Below are 17,553 nucleotides of genomic sequence, written 5' to 3'. Positions count from 1 at the left end.
ACACGCACCCTCAGAAGCGTGCAGTCCTTTCCACAACAGACCGTCAATGGGGTCCAAGGTCGGAAGGTCCCTGTTTGGGGAGCAGAACCAGGTGGCATGGGGTAGTGGTGGTGGGGTGCTCCCAGGAGGGAGCTGGTTTGCAGCTGTGGACAGCTGCCAGATAACCTTCCACTGGCCATCATGGGGGCCCTTTCTGCAAAGGCTCTGCCTCCTGTGGCCACCAAGGCCAGCAGAATAGGGACCCAGAACACTCCATTTTTTTTTTCTTTTTGGGTCACACCTGGCTCTGCACAGGGGTTACTCCTGGCTCTGCGCTCAGGGATAATCCCTGGCGGTGCTCAGGGGACCATATGGGATGCTGGGAATCGAACCTGGGTCAGCCGCGTGCAAGGCAAATGCCCTACCCGCTGTGCTATCGCTCCAGCCCCAACACTCCATCATTTTCGCTTTTTTTTTTTGCTTTTTGGGTCACACCTAGCGATGCACAGGGGTTACTCCTGGCTCTGCACTCAGGAATTACCCCTGGCCGTGCTCAGGGGACCATATGGGATGCTGGGATTTGAACCCAGGTCGGCGGCATGCAAGGCAAACGCCCTACCCGCTGTGCTATCTCTCCAGCCCAACACTCCATCATTTTCAACTTGAGATCAGCAGGCCTGGCCCGGAAGCTGGGGTGGTGGGGCTCCCTTGCTGGACTTCTCAGAGCCTTGACAGCAAGGGCAGAGCAGAAGGGGGGGCGCCTGGGCCTTTCCCAGCACTGCGGGTCTCGGGCCCCTGAGGAGCATTCTGAAACGGAAGGGCTCGCAGCAGCTCTTGCCGAGCCCAGATTACAGGGGTGTCGTCTCAGGAGCTCCAGTGTGTGAAGACACGTGCCACAATGGAATGGGGGGTCCCAAGGGAAGCTGCCACCCAACCTCCCACCCAACCCCAGAACTGAAGCAGAGGCCTGAGCATGCGCCAGAGCGGGGAGCGCGTCGGCCCTGCATGTCGCCAGCCAAATTCGATCCCCATACGCTCCTGCGAGCTCACCTGCAGTGATCCCCGAGTGCGGAGCCAGGAGTAACCCACGAGCACTCCTGCCCCCTCCCAGCCCCCCCAAAAAGTCCCAAGCAGAGGAAGCAAGTCAGCCAGAGGGCCTGGGGAACTTGGAGAAAAGGAAGTGGCTGGGGTAAGGACAGCTCAGGGACAGCAGGCAATGTGTCACGCCTCGTGACAGTCACCCTCAGCAGCTTCCTCAGCTGGTCTGTTTCTGCCAGAGGCTCGGGGATCCCCAGGTGCAAAGGGTCTCACTGTGGGTGACCGAGGGCCAGGTCAGGCCAACAGCAGCCCTGAGGTCGCCTCTGGGGAATGTGCCCAGAACAGTGTGTGGGCAGAGGCCCAGCGTCCCCAGGGGTGCCCTGCCAGTGGACCCGGTGCTGGCTCTGCCAAGGGGCCCATCCCAGGGGTGGCTGTGTGGGCGGCGCCTTCAGGACAGGAGCCGAGCAGGGGGTGAAAAGTTTATTGGGGGGGACGTCACCGGTACAGGCGGTCAGCCGGACGTCGGCAGCAATCTCTGCCTTCCAAGGGCAGAGAGATTCATTGGGCGTCACGTCACCGGTACAGGAGGTCTGCCAGATGTTGGTGACAATCTCCACCGCCCAGGAGTGAGCGGTTTACCGGGGGCCGTTACTGGTACAGCAGTCGGCCAGATGCCGGTGGCTGCGTCACTGGCTCTGGCGGCCACATCACCGGTACAGGTAGTCGGCCTGGATGTTGGCGGCGATCTCGGCCTCCCATTTGTCCCCGTTGTTGAGCAGCTTTTCCTTGTTGTACAGCAGCTCCTCGTGCGTCTCCGTGGAAAACTCGAAGTTGGGGCCCTGCAGGTGGGGAGGCCGTCAAGGGGGGGGGTCCCAGGAGCCCCCCCCGCCCCCCCCTCCCCCCGCACCCGCCCGGGCCCGGCCGCACCTCCACAATGGCGTCCACGGGGCAGGCCTCCTGGCAGAAGCCGCAGTAGATGCACTTGGTCATGTCGATGTCGTAGCGCGTCGTGCGGCGGCTGCCGTCGGCCCGCGGCTCCGCCTCGATGGTGATGGCCTGCGCATGGGGCACGGGTACAGCCGCGGCCCGGCCCTGCCTCTGCCCCCTCCCTGCGGCCGGCCCCCGTGCTCCTTGCCCGGTGTTCCTGGCGCGGGGGCTAGGACGTCAGCACAGCGGGCACGCGCAGGGGCGCCTTCTACAGTCACCCCCATTTCCCAGGAAAACTAAGGCCCAGAGCGACTGAAGGGATCCCCAGGGCACTGCACGGAGCCAGCGCAGAGCTGAGAGTGGGAATCTCACTTTAGGGCAGTCCTGGGGGCCGAAGGGGCGGGGTGCAAGGACGGCCCCGCCCAATGCCGCTTGATTGGCAGCTCATCTCCCGGCTTCAGCTCCATCACCTGCACTGGGCACTAATCCCCTCGGCCCAACCCTGAGCCGGGCACAGAGCCCGTTCCCGCAGGGCCAAGTTTCCCGGGAAGCCTCCATCTGGGTTGCTCGCGGGCTCTGGGGTTGCGGGCGCCAGTCAGGCTGCAGCGGAGCCTGGGGCAGAAGCCGCAGGAGGTCGCGTGGGACCAGCCCCGAGCCTGGGGGGGCGCTCCTCGGGGCGCCCACTCACCTGGGCGGGGCAGATGGCCTCGCACAGCTTGCAGGCGATGCAGCGCTCCTCGCCCGACGGGTAGCGGCGCAGCGCGTGCTCCCCGCGGAAGCGCGGGCTCAGCGGGCCCTTCTCGAAGGGGTAGTTGATGGTGGCCGGCTCCCGGAACAGGTAGCTCAGGGTCATGCCCAGGCCTGGGGGCGGCAGGGAGGGGCTGGCTGCGGGCTCCCCACCTCCCGCCCCCGGGCCCCCCTGCAGCGCGCCCCAGGCCCGCGCCCACCTCGGGCGAGCTCGGTCCACAGCAGGGTCTGGGCGGCACGGTCAGTCACGGCCTTCATGTCCATGGCGGGCTCCTGCATGTTCACATACTCTGCAGGGAGACAGAAGCGCGTGGCGGGGACTGGGCCATCCCCCCTGTCGGCCGGGTCCCCTGGAACGCTGACCCCCGTATCACAATGAAGCCTGGTCTTCACCCTCATCTCAGCGAGGGGAGCCCGCCGCCCCCTGAGAACTCACTGTAGGTGGCAACCACGGTGCTGCCATGGAGACTCCGGCCACCGGGAGGCCCTGCAGGGAGAGGTTCGATGAGCAGCGGGACCCGATGTCGCGGGAAAGCCCCCGACCCTCACACCCCTTCCTACCTGCGCGGGCCGCCTGTGCCAGGGCCCGGAGCAGCGCGGGTGAGGTCAGGCAGCGCATCTGCAGGCAGAAACAGGGAGGTGAGGGGGGTGATGCGGCACCTAGAAATTCACTCTAAAGGTGTCACTGCATCACCCACCCCTGTCCCAGGTGCAGCTCTCCTGTCCTGCCCCCAAGCCCCCACCCCGCTAACCCGGCTGTGCTGGTGGAGATCCAGAAAGTTCTGTCTCACCAACGAAAACAGCCAAGACACTAACCCCCTTCTGCGTCCCAAATCAGACCCCTTACCCTGTGCCAGGGGTCACACACGCGTCACTGTCCCCACGACCCGAAAGTGCTTCTGCACTGGCAGAAGTCACAGCTCAGTCGGATGAAGGGGCTTGCCCGAGTCACAGCTGGAGGGTGTGGGGGGCTGAAAATCCTTGGAAGGCTTAACGAGCCCCTGGCTCAGGGTCCTGTCCCAGCACCGCGTCCTTCTGGAACTTGGGGCAGGTGAGGTCACCTGACCGTTTCTCACCCCTGAGATGGGGGTCCTTGACAGTGGGGATCGGGCAGCAGGTCCAGAACCCGGCCCTTGGCGGGGGCTTGACTATACCCTGCCCGTAACCTGCGACCTCTGGCCGGCCCATCTCCTCCTGCCCACCGCGTCCACGCTGGGCACCTTCCCCGTGACCTCTGACCCGGGCGGCGCATGCGCCCTGAGGCTGCGGCGCCCCGCGCGCCCGCTGCACGCTCAAGGGCAAGGAGGCCGCGGGCCGGGGCGCGCCCCGAGCGGGCCCGGTGCAGGTCCGGAGGGAGACACGCGTCCGCAGTGGCCCCCGACCGCCCCGGCTCGGCCTCAGCAGTGGAGGTCAGGGCACCCACCTTGAGGCGCAGCCGCTCCTTTCCGTGCCGAGCGACCAGTGCGCCGGGGGGCGGGGCCTACACCTGAAACCTCTGCCATTGGGCCGGCTGGCTGGGCCTTTTCCGCCCTGACTCTCCATGCGGTATCCTGATTGGCCTGTGGGGCCGCCGCGTCTATTCTGATTGGCTCGCACAGAGTCGCCCTTGCGCTGAGTTGGGCGCCGCCATGTTAGATTGGAGAAGCCAATGAGCGAGGAGTCGCGAGCCTCTGGGGGGCGGGACTTCCGGGGCTTAGGACGCGCTTCTGGGTCCAGCCGGAGACCTCGGTCATGGGGAGGCAGCTCTGCGGGCGTCTGTCTGCTGGCAAATTCCCGACCTGTGCCCGCGCTGAACTGGAAGTTTGGGGTTTGTTTTTGGGTCTCAAACGCTTACTCTTGGCTCTGCACGCATCGATCACTCCTGGCGGTGCTGGGGGGCGCCCTTATGGGAAGCCGGGGATCGAACCCGGGTCTGCCGGTGTCCTATCTCTCCGGCCCCGTGCTCAGCCTTTATCCAAGGGCAGCACCGAGGCGAGGGAAGATTATTCTTCCTTTGCAGATGGGGAAACAAGCACGGGCTTATTGAGTGCATTTGCCCATGCCCGGGGCTGCGAAGGCTGCACCAGCGGCCCCAGGCCTGTGTTTTCTCCCAATAAATTGTAGGGCAGAAGAACCCTGAGGCTGTGTTCGGAGTAGCGTTGTTGGACAGCGGGGCAGGAGCAACTCCATCATGCCTGGCTCCTGCTTCACGTTTTGTTTTACTTAAACCTTTTTGTTTTTCTTAAAACCCCGCTTCTCCCCGCCCCCCAGCCATCTGTAAGGGAAGGACAACTGGGCTGCAAACTCAGCCTTGGCAAATAGTCTCATCATCGCCATTCACTGTCTATAGCAGCCACCAGACACAAGCAGGGTGGGTAGCTGCCAGGGTGTTCTGAAAACACGTCTAGATCAACTATCTGTAACTGCTTGTTTGTACTGTTTGAAAGTATGTCTTCTTCTGAATTATGAAACTTGTATTTTCACTGAAGGTTTTTGTTTTTTGTTTTTTTGCTTTTTGGGTCACACCTGGCGATGCACAGGGGTTACTCCTGGCTCTGCACTCAGGAATTACCCCTGGCCGTGCTCAGGGGACCATATGGGATGCTGGGATTTGAACCCGGGTCGGCGACATGCAAGGCAAACGCCCTACCCGCTGTGCTATCGCTCCAGCCCCTTCACTGAAGTTTTTGTTAAAATTCATAAGTGCAGGCTATAACGTAAGCACTGACTATAAAGGTTGCGGCTTTTCCCTTGTTCGGGGTCTTGCTTGGGCCCGCGTGCCCAGAGGCCTGACCCCAGCTAGCTGGCTTAATAAACTCCGCTTCTGTATTACATTAGTGGCTGAACTCTTTGTGCGGGTTCGGAGAGGGGGAAATTATCGACACTGGACGCTAACAGTGTGTGTTCAGGGGCCCAACAGGTGATCAGGGAAGGCGTCCTGGAGGAGATGATGGCCCAGGAGGCGGAGTCCCTCCCGGAGGTGTGTGTGACTTGCCTGCTGAGGACACTGGACCCTGGGCAGGGCCCGTCCCGGTGCAGGAGGGAGGCCGGCCCCCAGAGAGACAATGACATTCTCCCTTCAGTGACCTGGGGAAGAGGTGCTGTGGGCCGGTTCTGGGTGGTGGGCGACATTCTCCAGGCAGGGCTCTGGGGGTCCACGGGTCGCACAGCACCAACCATGGGGAGTGGGCGACAATCCTGTGCCCTGATCGGGGGCAGTCACCACCCGACCTGGACAGGGCGGGGCAGTGTCCAGCCCTCCGCAGCCCCCGCGGAGAGAGAAGCCGAGCTGGGCACAGCTGCCTTTATTAACCCCCGACGACCCCCCCAGCGTCCTGGGGGGCAGCAGGGGAGCCGCGCCCCCCATCCCCCGGGTCTCAGAGCAGGGTGCAGCTGCAGCTGGGGCTCTCCATGGCCGTGAGCAGCAGCCGCAGGCGCCCGGGCGAGTAGGGCGGGTAGCGGAGCCCGTAGATCCGCTCCAGCCCCGACGGGCGCAGCAGGCAGGCACGGTGGTGCGAGAAGGTGTCGAAGGAGAACTTGCCGTGATAGTTGCCCAGGCCGCTGGCCCCTAGGGGGGAGCCGGGGCCCTGAGACGCTGCGGCTAGAGGCTGTCACCCCAAAACTGCTGGGGTGGGGGGTGGGGGGGGCGCAGAAAGACAGGAGCAGGGGCAGAGAGCCGGGGGTGGCTTCCCCAGCGAGGCCCTCGGGTAGCCGGGTCTCCTGCGGGCAGCAGAGCACCCACCTCCTGGAATGCCGGGGCCCAGGCAAGCGCTCACCCGGGAGATGGTGTAGGGAGAGTCAGGGGCCCCACAACCCTCGGGGGAAGCCCTGGGGACCTAGTTGGAGAGGCAACCCAGGAGGGCTTCCTGGAGTGGGTGAGGCCAGAGATGTGGAGTTGTGACAAGGTGGGGCAGCAAGTGAGAGCCATCCGTCCTCACCAGCGGATGAGGACAGTTCAGAGAGCCTGTGTGTATGCATGCGTGTGTGTGTGCGTGCGTGTGTGTGTGCGTGTGTGTGTGTGTGCGTGTGTGTGTGTGTGCGTGTGTGTGTGTGTGCGTGTGTGTGTGTGTGCGTGTGTGTGTGTGTGCGTGTGTGTGTGTGTGTGCGTGCATGTGCTTGTGTGTGTGTGTGCGTGTGTGTGTCCTGAGGCAGGTCAGGAGCTGGGCAGAGCCCAGTGCCAATGGTGGGGGGCAGGGCAAGCCCAAGGCCAGGCCAGGAGGCTCAGGGGCCTGGTTCCGGCCTTCCTTGCCCAGTGCTCCCCTGCTCCCGCCCCCAGACTTCTGGGAAGGTGCTGGGGGCGGAGAGGGAGTCTGGGGGGTCACTCACAGCCCATGCGCCGAAGGACCTGCTCCCCACAGCTGTGGGGCCGCAGAGTGGACGCCGCCCCCGAGGAGCCCCGGGAGCAGGTCTTTGCCCCGGTGGTGGGGCTGGGGGTGTCCACGCCCACGTGCCCGGCAGGCAGGTGCCCTGGACAGCAGGAAGTGGGTGTGCGGGATTTGGAGCCCCCCTCCCCCGGGCAGGGCGCCCCCCCACCCCCCGCGTGCTGGGACCTACCCACGCCCCCGAAGGGCAGGCTGGACAGGGTCATGTGCATGAAGCCGTCGTTGCCACAGAAGCCGCCGCTGCTGGTGGACTCCAGTACGCGCCGCACCACCTGGGGGCGGGGGGGTGGTGAGCGACAGGCAGCCCGCGGCCCCCGGGGACTCGGGGAGCAGGAGGTGAAGTGGCAGGTCGTCAGGGAGGGGCCCTGGGGAGGCAGAGGTGCGGCTGCGGCTCCCCTCCCGGGAGGGGCAGAGGCAGGCAGGGGGGCCCCTGCAGGCGGGTGAGGGGTGCGAGGGTCTTGCCCGGGGTGGACTCGCACAGACCCCTGGACTCCTGGTGGGGGGCACGGGGCCAGGCCCCTGCTCTGCGGGCCGCCAGCCCCCCTGTCCTGCCCAGCTCAGCGCTGCCGGGTGAGGGCAGGTCCCGCGGGGCCGGGCGCGCTGGGCGGGGAGGGGCCCCATGCCCCCCCCCTGCATGCAGCCTGCTTGCGTGTGCTGAGGGCCACGGGGCCACTGACAAGCTGCAGCAACGGCTCTGCAGAAGGTTCCAGAACCAAGGGCTCCCTCCGGGCGGGGAGGTGGGCCACGCGTGGGCACTTGACCCCAGAGAACAGAGGGATCGGTCACCCCTCGACCGGCCCCGGGGCAGACACAGGCTTGACCAAGGGGTGCCCCGACCACCAGGGCCGAGGGCATGTGGGTGGCACAGGGTGCCGGGGACCGTGGCCGGGCCCGTGGGTGAGAGAAACTGCGGGCCCCGGAGATGGGACAGTCCCCTCGAGGCCAGAGGGCACACATTCCCAGCGCCCCCCTGCCCCCCGGGACCTCCACTGTTTTCAGGTGGGAATCGTGTTGGGCTCGGGCCAGGCGAGGCTCTGAACCTAGTTCCTTCTGCGGGCGCTGTCCCGTGTGGAAGTGGACACTGGCGGTGGGGTCGGTGTTGGGGCATCGAGTGCCTGAGACTCCGCTCTGGGTAGTTTTGCCAGACTCAGTGCCTCAGAGAGCACTGCCCAGCCGAGAAGTGAAAAAAGTGCTGGGGCCGGCGCCGTAGGGCAGCAGGGAGGGCGTTTGCCTTGCACGCAGCCAGCCCGGCTCCATCCCTGGCAGACCTAAGCACCACCAGGAGTGAGTCCTGAGTGCTGAGTCAGGAGTGAGCCCCGAGCACCTCCGGGTGTGGCCCCCAAACCAAAACAAGAGGGGCTGGAGCGATAGCACAGCGGGGAGGGCGTTTGCCTTGGGTTCGATTCCCAGCATCCCATACGGTCCCCTTAGCACCGCCAGGGATAATTCCTGAGTGCAGAGCCAGGAGTGATCCCTGTGCAGAGCCAGGTGTTACCCAAAGAGCAAAAAAAAAAACCAAAACAAGAAATAAAATTGCCGTCAAGGCCCAGAAAGATAGTACAGTGGTTAGGGCGCTTGCCTTGCATGCAGCTGACCTGAGTCCAATCCCTGGACCCCCGGTGGACCCCCAAACAGCAGGAGGGATCCCTGGCTGCAGAACCAGGAAGAAGACCTGCGCCCCGCCGGGGGTGGGAGCCCCAAAACCAAAGCAAAGCAAAGTGCTGTCGGACCCTGGTGGCAGCGGGGAGGGGGCACCCTGAGCTGCGGCCAGGTGCCACCCACGTGCTCTCAGGCAGACCCCAGGACTTGAGCAGGGAGGGGGGTCCTGGGGGGCTGGAGGTGCTGGTCATCCCCTGCGCCATCCCCGAGGAGCCCAGGGAAGGAGCCACTTGCCCCAGATGAAGGACCAGGGCAGAAGCACCAGGGCCACCGCCCAGGCACGTGGGCCCAGCCCAGCTTCTGCCCTGGTCCCCGCTGCCCCCGCCTCCCTGGCCGGCCCACCTGACGGCTGCTGGAGAAGGCGTACAGGGCCAGGGGCTTCTCCCGCCTCTGCATGAACTCGATGGCCTCGCCCAGGCCGCCCACCGTCACGATGGGCAGGATGGGCCCGAAGATCTCCTCCTGCATCACCGGCTCTGCCTCCTGCACATCCACCAGCACCGTGGGGGCTGCGGGCGAGGCGGCTCAGCGGGGGCGGGGGGGCGGGCCCTGCACCCCCACACCCAGGCTCTGGGGCAGGGCGAGCCGGAGCCCCCCAGCGCCCTGAGAAGGGCCCGCGCGGGGGTCCCCGGGCTCTGGGGGACGGGAGGGCGGGGCTCACCGATGTAGCGGTCCCGCTCGTCGCTCTGGCCGCCGATGGCCACGCGGCCACAGCCCAGCAGCCGCTTCAGCCGCTGGAAGTGCCGGTCGCTGACGATGCGGCCCAGGCAGGGGGACGTCTGCGGGTCGGCGCCGTAGAAGCGCGTGATGGAGCACTGCAGGGCGGGCAGCAGGCGCGCGCGCATCTCGGGGCTGCAGAGCACGTAGTCGGGGGCCACGCACGTCTGGCCCGCGTTGAAGAAGCGGAAGAAGGCCACGCGGTTGGCCACGGTCTGGGGGTCGCAGTCGTCGTCCACGTAGCAGGGGTTCTTGCCCCCCAGCTCCAGCGTCACGGGGGTGAGGTGCTTGGCGGCCGCGCTCATGACCAGCCTGCCCACGTGCGGGCTCCCTGGTGGGGGAGAACGGCACTGGTCCCGGGTCCCAGACCCCAGGGGTGCTCCCACCGCCGGCCCGCAGATCAGGGGCTGCATCCCTAGCTGCCTCCCCGGGGCGGTTTAGTCGAGCTGGGTCAGCCCGGCCCTGGCCTCTCTGGTCACCATGCCGGGGCCCTGCCCACACCTGGCCCCTGGACAGCCCAGGCCCCGGGTCGTGTGCAGCCAGCCAGGGCGAAGAACCCGGTCCCCACCCAGCTGCAGTCCAGCCCAGGGCTCTGTGTGGCTGCCTGGGGTCACCTGGGCTCGGGGTTCATCTCCTGCCTCTCGCACCCACTCTCACCCGAGCATCCCCCATGCCTGTGAGCTCAGGACACCCCTCCCCATTCTGCTGCCTACCCAGTGAGTGAACGGGGGAGGGAGGGAGTGAATGGGTGAGTGGGTGAAGGGGTGAGTCAATGGGTGGGTGGGTGAGTGAGTGAGTGAGTGAGTGAGTGAGTGAGTGAGTGAGTGAGTGAGTGAGTGAGTGAGTGAGGGAGTGAGGGAGTGAGTGAATGAATGGGTAGGCAAGTGGGTGAGTGGGTGAATGTGTGGGTGAGTGGGTGGGTGAGTGGCTGAGTGACTGAGTGAATGGCTGAGTGAGTGGGTGAGTGATTCGGTGGGTGAGTGGGTGAGTGGGTGAGTGGGTGAGTGAGTGGGTGATTGAGTGAGTGGGTGAGTGAGTGGGTGGGTGAGTGGGTGGGTGAGTGGGTGAGTGAGTCGGTGGGTGAGTGGGTGAGTGAGTGGGTGGGTGAGTGGGTTGGTGAGTGGGTGGGTGAGTGGGTAGGTGAGTGGGTGAGTGAGTGGGTGGGTGGGTGAGTGGGTGGGTGGGTGAGTGAGTGGGTGGGTGAGTGGGTGAGTGGGTGAATGAGTGGGTGAGTGGGTGAGTGAGTGAGTGGGTGGGTGAGTAAGTGGGTGGGTAAGTGGGTGGGTGGGTGGGTGAGTGGGTGGGTGAGTGGGTGGGTGAGTGAGTGGGTGAGTGGGTGGGTGGGTGAGTGGGTGGGTCTGCACATCTGTGGTCTGCACAGGCCTCCCAGGCACTGCCCAGAAACCAGCCTCCGGGGGTCTTCCCGGCCTCTACACCTTCACCCGGGGGGCTCTGGAGCACCCATCTGAGGCCTACAGGGACAGATAAGGCCCCGCACCAGCGTGTACTGGGCATGGCCGACTGTTTGTCCAGTCAAGGACAGCAGTCTGGGTCATGTGTAAGGTCACAGGCAAGCCTGGAGCATGTTAAGTCATGTCAGGATCAGGTCAGATAGAGGCTGTGGGTCAAATGGAGGCTGTGGGTCAGATGGAGGCTGTGGCTTAGATGGAGACTGGGGTTAGTAGGAGCTGTGGGTTGTGGAAGCTGTGGGTCAGATGGAGGCTGTGGTTAGTAGAGGCTGTGGAGGCTCTGGGTCAGATGGAGGTGTGGGCTGTGGAGTCTATAGGTCATGGAGGGTGTGGTTAGTAGAGACTGTGGGTCGTGGAGACTCTGGGTCAGATGGAGGCTGTGGTTAGTAGAGGCTGTGGGTCGTGGAGGCTGTGGGTCATCCATAGGCTATAAGACAAGGGTGTCTCAGCCTCTGGTGCTCGCCAGAGCAGATGCTGTGATGGTGACGAGCTGTCTCCTGGCTGCGCCCGGCGGCCCGTGCTCTGCCACACCCCCGTGTGCCACATCTGGACCCCGCCGGCCGCCTCCCGTCCTCACCCGTGAAGAAGATGTAGTCGAACTTGTGCTCCAGCAGCTGAGCCGTCTCCTCGGGTCCCCCCAGCGCCACGGCGAAGCAGCTCTACAGGGCACAGGGGGTTCACGGTGACCCCCGCCCCAGCTGCCTTCCAGGACGCCCCTCAGCATCTGTGTGGGGCGGGGGCCCAGGATCTGGGTGGAGCGCGGGGAGGCAGGGGTGGGTCAGCTTTGCCTGGGGCCGTCCTGGAGTAGGGGGTGGGGGGGCTGGGCTGGAGTCAGGGGGTCACCCCGGGGCTGGCTCCTGGGGGCTGCGGTCACCCCTTCGGTTCTACTGTGAGGACAGGCTGGGCAGGGCCGCGGCCACCCTGGAGGACGCGGAGGGAGGCCCGGGCTGTTGGGCCGGGCCCGACCCACTCACCGGGTCCAGGTAGCGGGGCAGCACCTCGGCCAGGACCTTCTCAACGCTCTTGCTGACCTCGGAGGGCTTCAGCACCACGCAGTTGCCTGCGGGCGGAGCGGAGCTGGGTGTGCGCGCCCCCCCCCGCCACGCCGCCCCCTCGCCCTGGCTCTGGGGGTGGCCCCGAGGGAGGGGACCGGCCGCGGGCGGCTCTCACCTGCGGCCAGCGCGCCCACCAGGGGCACCATGGTGAGGTTGACGGGGTAGTTCCAGGGCGCGATGATGAGCACCAGGCCGTAGGGCTCCTTGCGGATGAAGGCCGAGTCCAGCTGCGTGGCCTGCGCGGGCCGGGGTTGAGTGGCCGCCTCACCTGCCCCCCGCGCCCGCCCGGCCCGGCCCGGCCCGGCCCCACTCACCAGGTTCTTGGGCACCTTCTCGTCCTTCATCCAGGCCCGAAGGTTCCTGAGCGCCAGCTTGATCTCACTCTGGCTGATGTGCACCTCAGAGAGCTCAGACTCGAAGTCCGACTGGAGTGTGGGCAGGAGGGGCAGAGCCGCGTGAGAGGGTCCAGCCCCCGGCAGGCACGGCCGCCTCCAGGCAAGGCCTGACAGACTCACTCGAACACACACACACACACACACACACACACACACGCACACACGCACACACGCACACACTCACACACGCACACACATACATCGTCTCACACACTCATAGCCTCACACACACTTATTCATCCACTCACACATATGCACTCACACACACTCACTCACTCACTTTCAAACACACACACACACACTCACAACCTCACATTCACTCACACACACACACCCTCATTCACTCACATATGCACACACTCATTCACAACCTCACACACATTCGCTCAAACACTGTCATCCTGTTGCTCATCCATTTGCTCGAGCGGGCACCAGTAACATCTTCATTGTGAGACTTATTGTTGCTGTGTTTGGCATATCGAATACGCCACGGGGAGCTTGCCGGGCTCTGCCGTGCGGGCGGGATACTCTCGGTAGTTTGCCGGGCTCGCCGAGAGGGGCGGAGGAATCGAACCCCAGGTCGGCCGCATGCAAGGCAAACGCCCTACCGCTGTGCTATCGCTCCAGCCCCACTCAAACACACATGAATTCATTCACACACATTTTCATGCACACTCTCACACACTCATGTCTCCAACAAACTCGTTCACTAACACATGCACTCATTCACACACTCACTGATTCACTCACTGTCTCTCACCGCACCCACTCACGTACTCATTCTCTCCCACACTCATTCATTCACCGTCACTCATTCACTCCCACACTGATTCATTCACTAACTCACTCGCACACACTCATCCATAGTCACACACCGTTTCTCACGTTCATTCACTCACACAATGCTCACTCCTATCCTCGTCCAGTGCTCACACACCCATTCCTCTGTCACACTCACTGTCACACACTCGCCCACTCCTCCCCCAGCTCTCGCCTGCCCACACTCCCTCGCTCACACTCCCCTGGGCAGGCGCGGACTGTGAGGCCCCATCACTAGGCCCATCGTCCACTCGACGCCGTGCCCAGGTGGACACTCCTGGCCAGGGTGTCCGGCTGTCCTTCCTGGGACCTGTGGCCCCTCAGCGCGTGCTCCCCTGCTAGAGGGGAGGACAGCGGACCCGGCGGGGACCCGGGCAGCCCGGGGGGTGGACCGTCTCCCAGAGGAGCACTGCGGGAGGGCACTGGCCCACAGGCCAAGCCAGGGGCCACCCCTGCCAGGAGTACCGGGGGACCGGGGCCCTGTGGGGGGCGGGGGCGGGCGGGCTGGCCTCCGGGGGCCACAGGGCAGCAGAGCAGGCAGGATGGGCGGGTGAGCTGCCCGGGGGAGCCCGGGGGGACGTTCTGGCCCGTCACCCCTCTGTTCTGGGGCCGGGGAGCCTGGCGGGGTGGGCAGACTTCGAGTGATGGGGCGCAGGGGTGCGGGGGGAAGGGACAGGGAGGGCAGCACTGGCCAACCCAGGGTTGAGCACACGGGGACGGTCAGGGTTCGGTGTTACGTCCCAGGGGACTCAGGCTGGCCCCAGTCAACTCCTGCCTTGGGTGGACTCTTTCCAGGGCTGAGGGGGCTAGGGGCTGGCGGGTGACCTCGAGGAGTCAGGGGGCTGGTGGCTATCTACTGGCCCAGGAGGCAGGAATGACCATGGGACCGGCTGGACCCTACCTGGGTGCTAGAAAAGCATGAGTGAGTGAGTGGGTGCCGGGTGCCAGGTGCAGGGCATGAGTGAGGGTGCTGGGTGCTGGGTGCAGGGCATGAGTGAGGGTGCTGGGTGCTAGGTGCTGGGTGTGATTGAGGGTGCTGGGTGCTGGGTGCAGGACCTGAGTGAGCGGGTGCTGGGTGCTGGGTGCTGGGCCTGAGTGAGGGTGCTGGGTGCTGAGTACTGGGTGCTGAGCCTGACTGAGGGTGCTGGCCCCGCCCCCCCCGGCCCACCTTGCGCAGGTCGTCGGCCAGCGCCTGGCGCAGCAGCTCCTGGTTCTCGCGCAGGAAGCGCTCCAGGCCCCGCAGCTGTGCCTTCCGGAACTCGGCCGGCCGCGTCCGCCCCGCACACACCGTGTCCCGCAGCCGCCGCAGCGTGTCCGCCCAGGGCTCCATCCTGCGGGGGACGCGGCCGGGTCAGCCCCTCCGCCCCGCGGGCACCCCCACGCACGCACACTCGCGCCTGGACCGTGCCCTGGGCCCAGGCAGGGCCACTCTGGGGGCGCGGGGGGCTCCGCCCCTTCCTGCCTCTCCGGGGGGCCCCAGAAGGCTTTGGGAAGCCCAGGGACAGCCGCCAGCCGCCAGCCCCCGGTCCCATTCTCGGAGCACTGGTGCCGCGAGCAGTGGCCTCCCGCCCCCATGCCCACCTTCTGCCCACCCACATGGGGAAGGGCCAGGTCCGGGACTTCCTCCGTGGCAGGAGGGTGTGATGGTCCCCGGGGCCCCACCTGTTTACCCACAGCTCACGGGAGGAGCACATTGACGAATGCACTCCGGGGCTCGCTGCCAAGGACCTGTGGGAACCCTGTCCTTCCCCTCTGGCTTCCCGCCACTCTGTCTCACATGGACAGATGCCTCCTCCAGGCAGCCCATCTAGGTTACTCCCCTGTCTCGGCATCTCCTGGCTCTCTGCTCCCTGCCAGAGCAGTTGCCCTGTGACCCTGCCTGATTGTGTCCTGTCGACTCCCTGCCTACCCACCCCCCACCCCAGCCCTGCTCCTCCCTTCCGTGAGAGGGCCCTGTGCCTGCTTAGCTCAGCGCTGGGCTCTTTGCACCCCCCTCAGCGGCGAAGGGGACTGACACCCCGTCCCCCAGCACACACAGCACGTGCATCAGTTCAGGCGGCAGGACGCCCTGAAGGCTGGGAATTGTGCAGTGAACACAGGGTTTGCCTTTTCTGGAAGGTTCCATGACCCCGAGGTTTGGGTTGTTAGAGCCCACAGGATTTCAGGCCTGGGGGACACTGTCAAGAGCTTGGGTAGGTCCACAGGGTGATGATTCCGTGGGGGAACTGAGGCAGCCCACCGGGCACAGGACGGAGATGGGGCATCCCGAGAGCCCCCCACCCCACCCCTGCCCCGTGCCCCACCCTTGTCCCCCGCCCCACCCCTGCCCCAGTGTCCTCCCCTGCCCCGCCCTGCCCCACCCCTGCCCCAGTGTCCTCCCTGCCCCGCCCTGCCCCGCCCCTGCACCCTGACCGGGCCTCAAGCTACTCTCCCGGCTCATCTGTTTTCCTGTCCGTAACTGGGCGGATGAGTGAGTGCCTGGTGACCCAAAGTGCTCCTCTGATTTAGTGCTCAGGAGTGGCCCCGGCAGGCTGAGTGCGCAAGGCAGAGTGTCAGTCCCGAGCAGTGTGGGTCCGCGTGGGTCCTTCCCCCAGGCCTCTACAGATATCGATTCCCCCCACCCCCCGTTCCCCAGTCCTCTCCGCACCCCCGGGCAGCCTCACCCCCTCCTGCCGCCCAGCTCCCGCCCTGTCATAGGTCTCACCCACAAGAATGCAAGGCACGCAGCCCAACAGTGCTCCCCAGGCAAGTGGGGCCTGGAGGGCCGGGGCTGGCGGGAGGTCGGGGAACATTCCAGCAGCTTCTCCTGGCAACGCCAACGGCAACTCACCCAGCAGAGTGGCCGGAGGCTGGTCACTGCGGGCAGAGAGCCCGGGGGTGCCCTTTCGGGGTGCAGAACGGGACATGCCCAGGAACGAAGACAGGCTGGGCCTGTGACCTCACAAGGGGCCTGAGGTCCCGGGGGGGAGCTCAGGTGGGGACCCCAAACCCACCCCCCACGCCGCATGGGAGCGTCCTGCCCGGCTCGTGACCTGCTCGGAAGGGGCTGGGGACCCTGGCCAGGGGAGTGAGGGCCTCACCCAAGGACACAGAGCCTTCCACTGCGGGAACCAGAATCTCACACACACATCGGCACACACACGCACACAAACCCACACACACGGGCACACACACATACAGGGTTCACATACATACACACAGAAGCACACATACGGGTGCACCACATGGGCACACACAGATATACAGGGTGCACATACGTGCACACAGAAGCACACACACCGGGCATACCACATGGGCACACACAGACATACAGGGTGCACATACGTGCACACAGAAGCACACACACAGGTGCACCACATGGGCGCACACACATACATACAGGGTGCACACACACGCAAACTGGTGCACACACACTCACATGGATGCGCACACACACTCGTGGACACACACACACACAGGGTACACATACATGTACACAGAAGCGCACACACACATGGGCGCACCACATGGGCACACACACATACATACAGGGTGCACACACATGCACATGAGCACACACACATGGGCGCACGCACATGGGTGCACAAACACATGGACTCACACACATGTACATGGGTGCACGCACAGGTGCGCACACATGGGGATACACATGCACACACAGGCAAACACACATGAACACGTACACACATACACACGCACACAGGCTCACACACACACACGAGAAGGGGCTCTGAGCTGTGCGGGTGCGTGTGAGGAAGAGGCAGGGACTGTCCCACCCGCTTCCCCTTCCTGCCCCCGCAGAGCCCGTGGAGAAGCCGTGCCGCTCCCGGTGCCTGGCCCCCAGGGGAGCCCTCTCGGGAGCACAGGACCCTTGAGTCCCCTCCGCACACCTGCGGCAGCTCGGAGGACCCCTGAGCACAGCAGGCGGGACGGGCCCACCCAGGGCTGTCGCCAGCCGGGCGCGAAGGGAGGCGCATCCCCTCGGCCAGGCAGCGGCCGCCGTGGGCCCCGCGCCCTGCTCTGCCCAGCGTCCCGGGACAGCGTACCTGCGCCCTCCAAGCCGCCCGCCGCCGCCGCCGCTGCCCGCGCCACTGCCCGCAGTTATGTAATGTCCACGGGGCCTGCCCCTGGGCGGGGCTCCTGGCCTGGGGCCCGACCTTGGCCTGGGGCCCGACCTTGGCCCGGCGCCCAATTTCGCCTTCTCCTCCCTACGGGCCCTGGAGCTGGTCTGAGACGGCAGCGCTGCCGGGCCCAGAGAGGGCCAGCCCGGGGCCAGGCCACACAGCAGCGCGTGGCCACGTGGGGCCCAGCTCAGCCGGAGCAGGAGAAAACCCTGGGCAGTGGCCCTGGGAGTCCCGGGGTGCGACCAGGCCGTCTGGAGCCGCGG

The 17,553-nt window shown here is 65.5% G+C and overlaps 2 protein-coding genes across 3 annotated transcripts; both read right to left on the bottom strand.

The window, feature by feature from the left end:
- Window positions 1-1,482: 1,482 nt before the first annotated feature.
- NDUFS8 (NADH:ubiquinone oxidoreductase core subunit S8) lies at window positions 1,483-4,191 on the bottom strand. Of its 2 annotated transcripts, none has more exons than XM_004618487.2 (7): window positions 4,115-4,191; window positions 3,253-3,310; window positions 3,128-3,178; window positions 2,892-2,981; window positions 2,633-2,805; window positions 1,945-2,073; window positions 1,483-1,856 (listed from the first exon to the last, which is right to left on the bottom strand). In XM_004618487.2, exons 2-7 carry the CDS (start codon window positions 3,308-3,310, stop codon window positions 1,725-1,727), a joined length of 633 nt encoding a protein of 210 aa, XP_004618544.1. In that variant the 5' UTR covers window positions 4,115-4,191; the 3' UTR covers window positions 1,483-1,724. The 2 variants fall into 2 exon arrangements, with proteins under 2 accessions (XP_004618544.1, XP_054998181.1); XM_055142206.1 differs by lacking the exon at window positions 4,115-4,191 and adding an exon at window positions 3,539-4,055.
- A 1,787-nt stretch (window positions 4,192-5,978) lies between these two features.
- ALDH3B1 (aldehyde dehydrogenase 3 family member B1) lies at window positions 5,979-17,332 on the bottom strand. Its single transcript, XM_004618485.2, has 10 exons — window positions 17,213-17,332; window positions 14,335-14,497; window positions 12,267-12,377; window positions 12,068-12,188; window positions 11,872-11,957; window positions 11,475-11,556; window positions 9,373-9,759; window positions 9,054-9,220; window positions 7,225-7,324; window positions 5,979-6,238 (listed from the first exon to the last, which is right to left on the bottom strand). Exons 2-10 carry the CDS (start codon window positions 14,494-14,496, stop codon window positions 6,048-6,050), a joined length of 1,407 nt encoding a protein of 468 aa, XP_004618542.2. The 5' UTR covers window position 14,497; window positions 17,213-17,332; the 3' UTR covers window positions 5,979-6,047.
- Between the last annotated feature and the right edge of the window lie 221 nt (window positions 17,333-17,553).

Source organism: Sorex araneus, chromosome 6, assembly GCF_027595985.1.
Source record: "Sorex araneus isolate mSorAra2 chromosome 6, mSorAra2.pri, whole genome shotgun sequence".
Lineage (NCBI taxonomy): Eukaryota > Metazoa > Chordata > Mammalia > Eulipotyphla > Soricidae > Sorex > Sorex araneus.
This window is presented reverse-complemented; position numbering and strand designations above follow the sequence as displayed.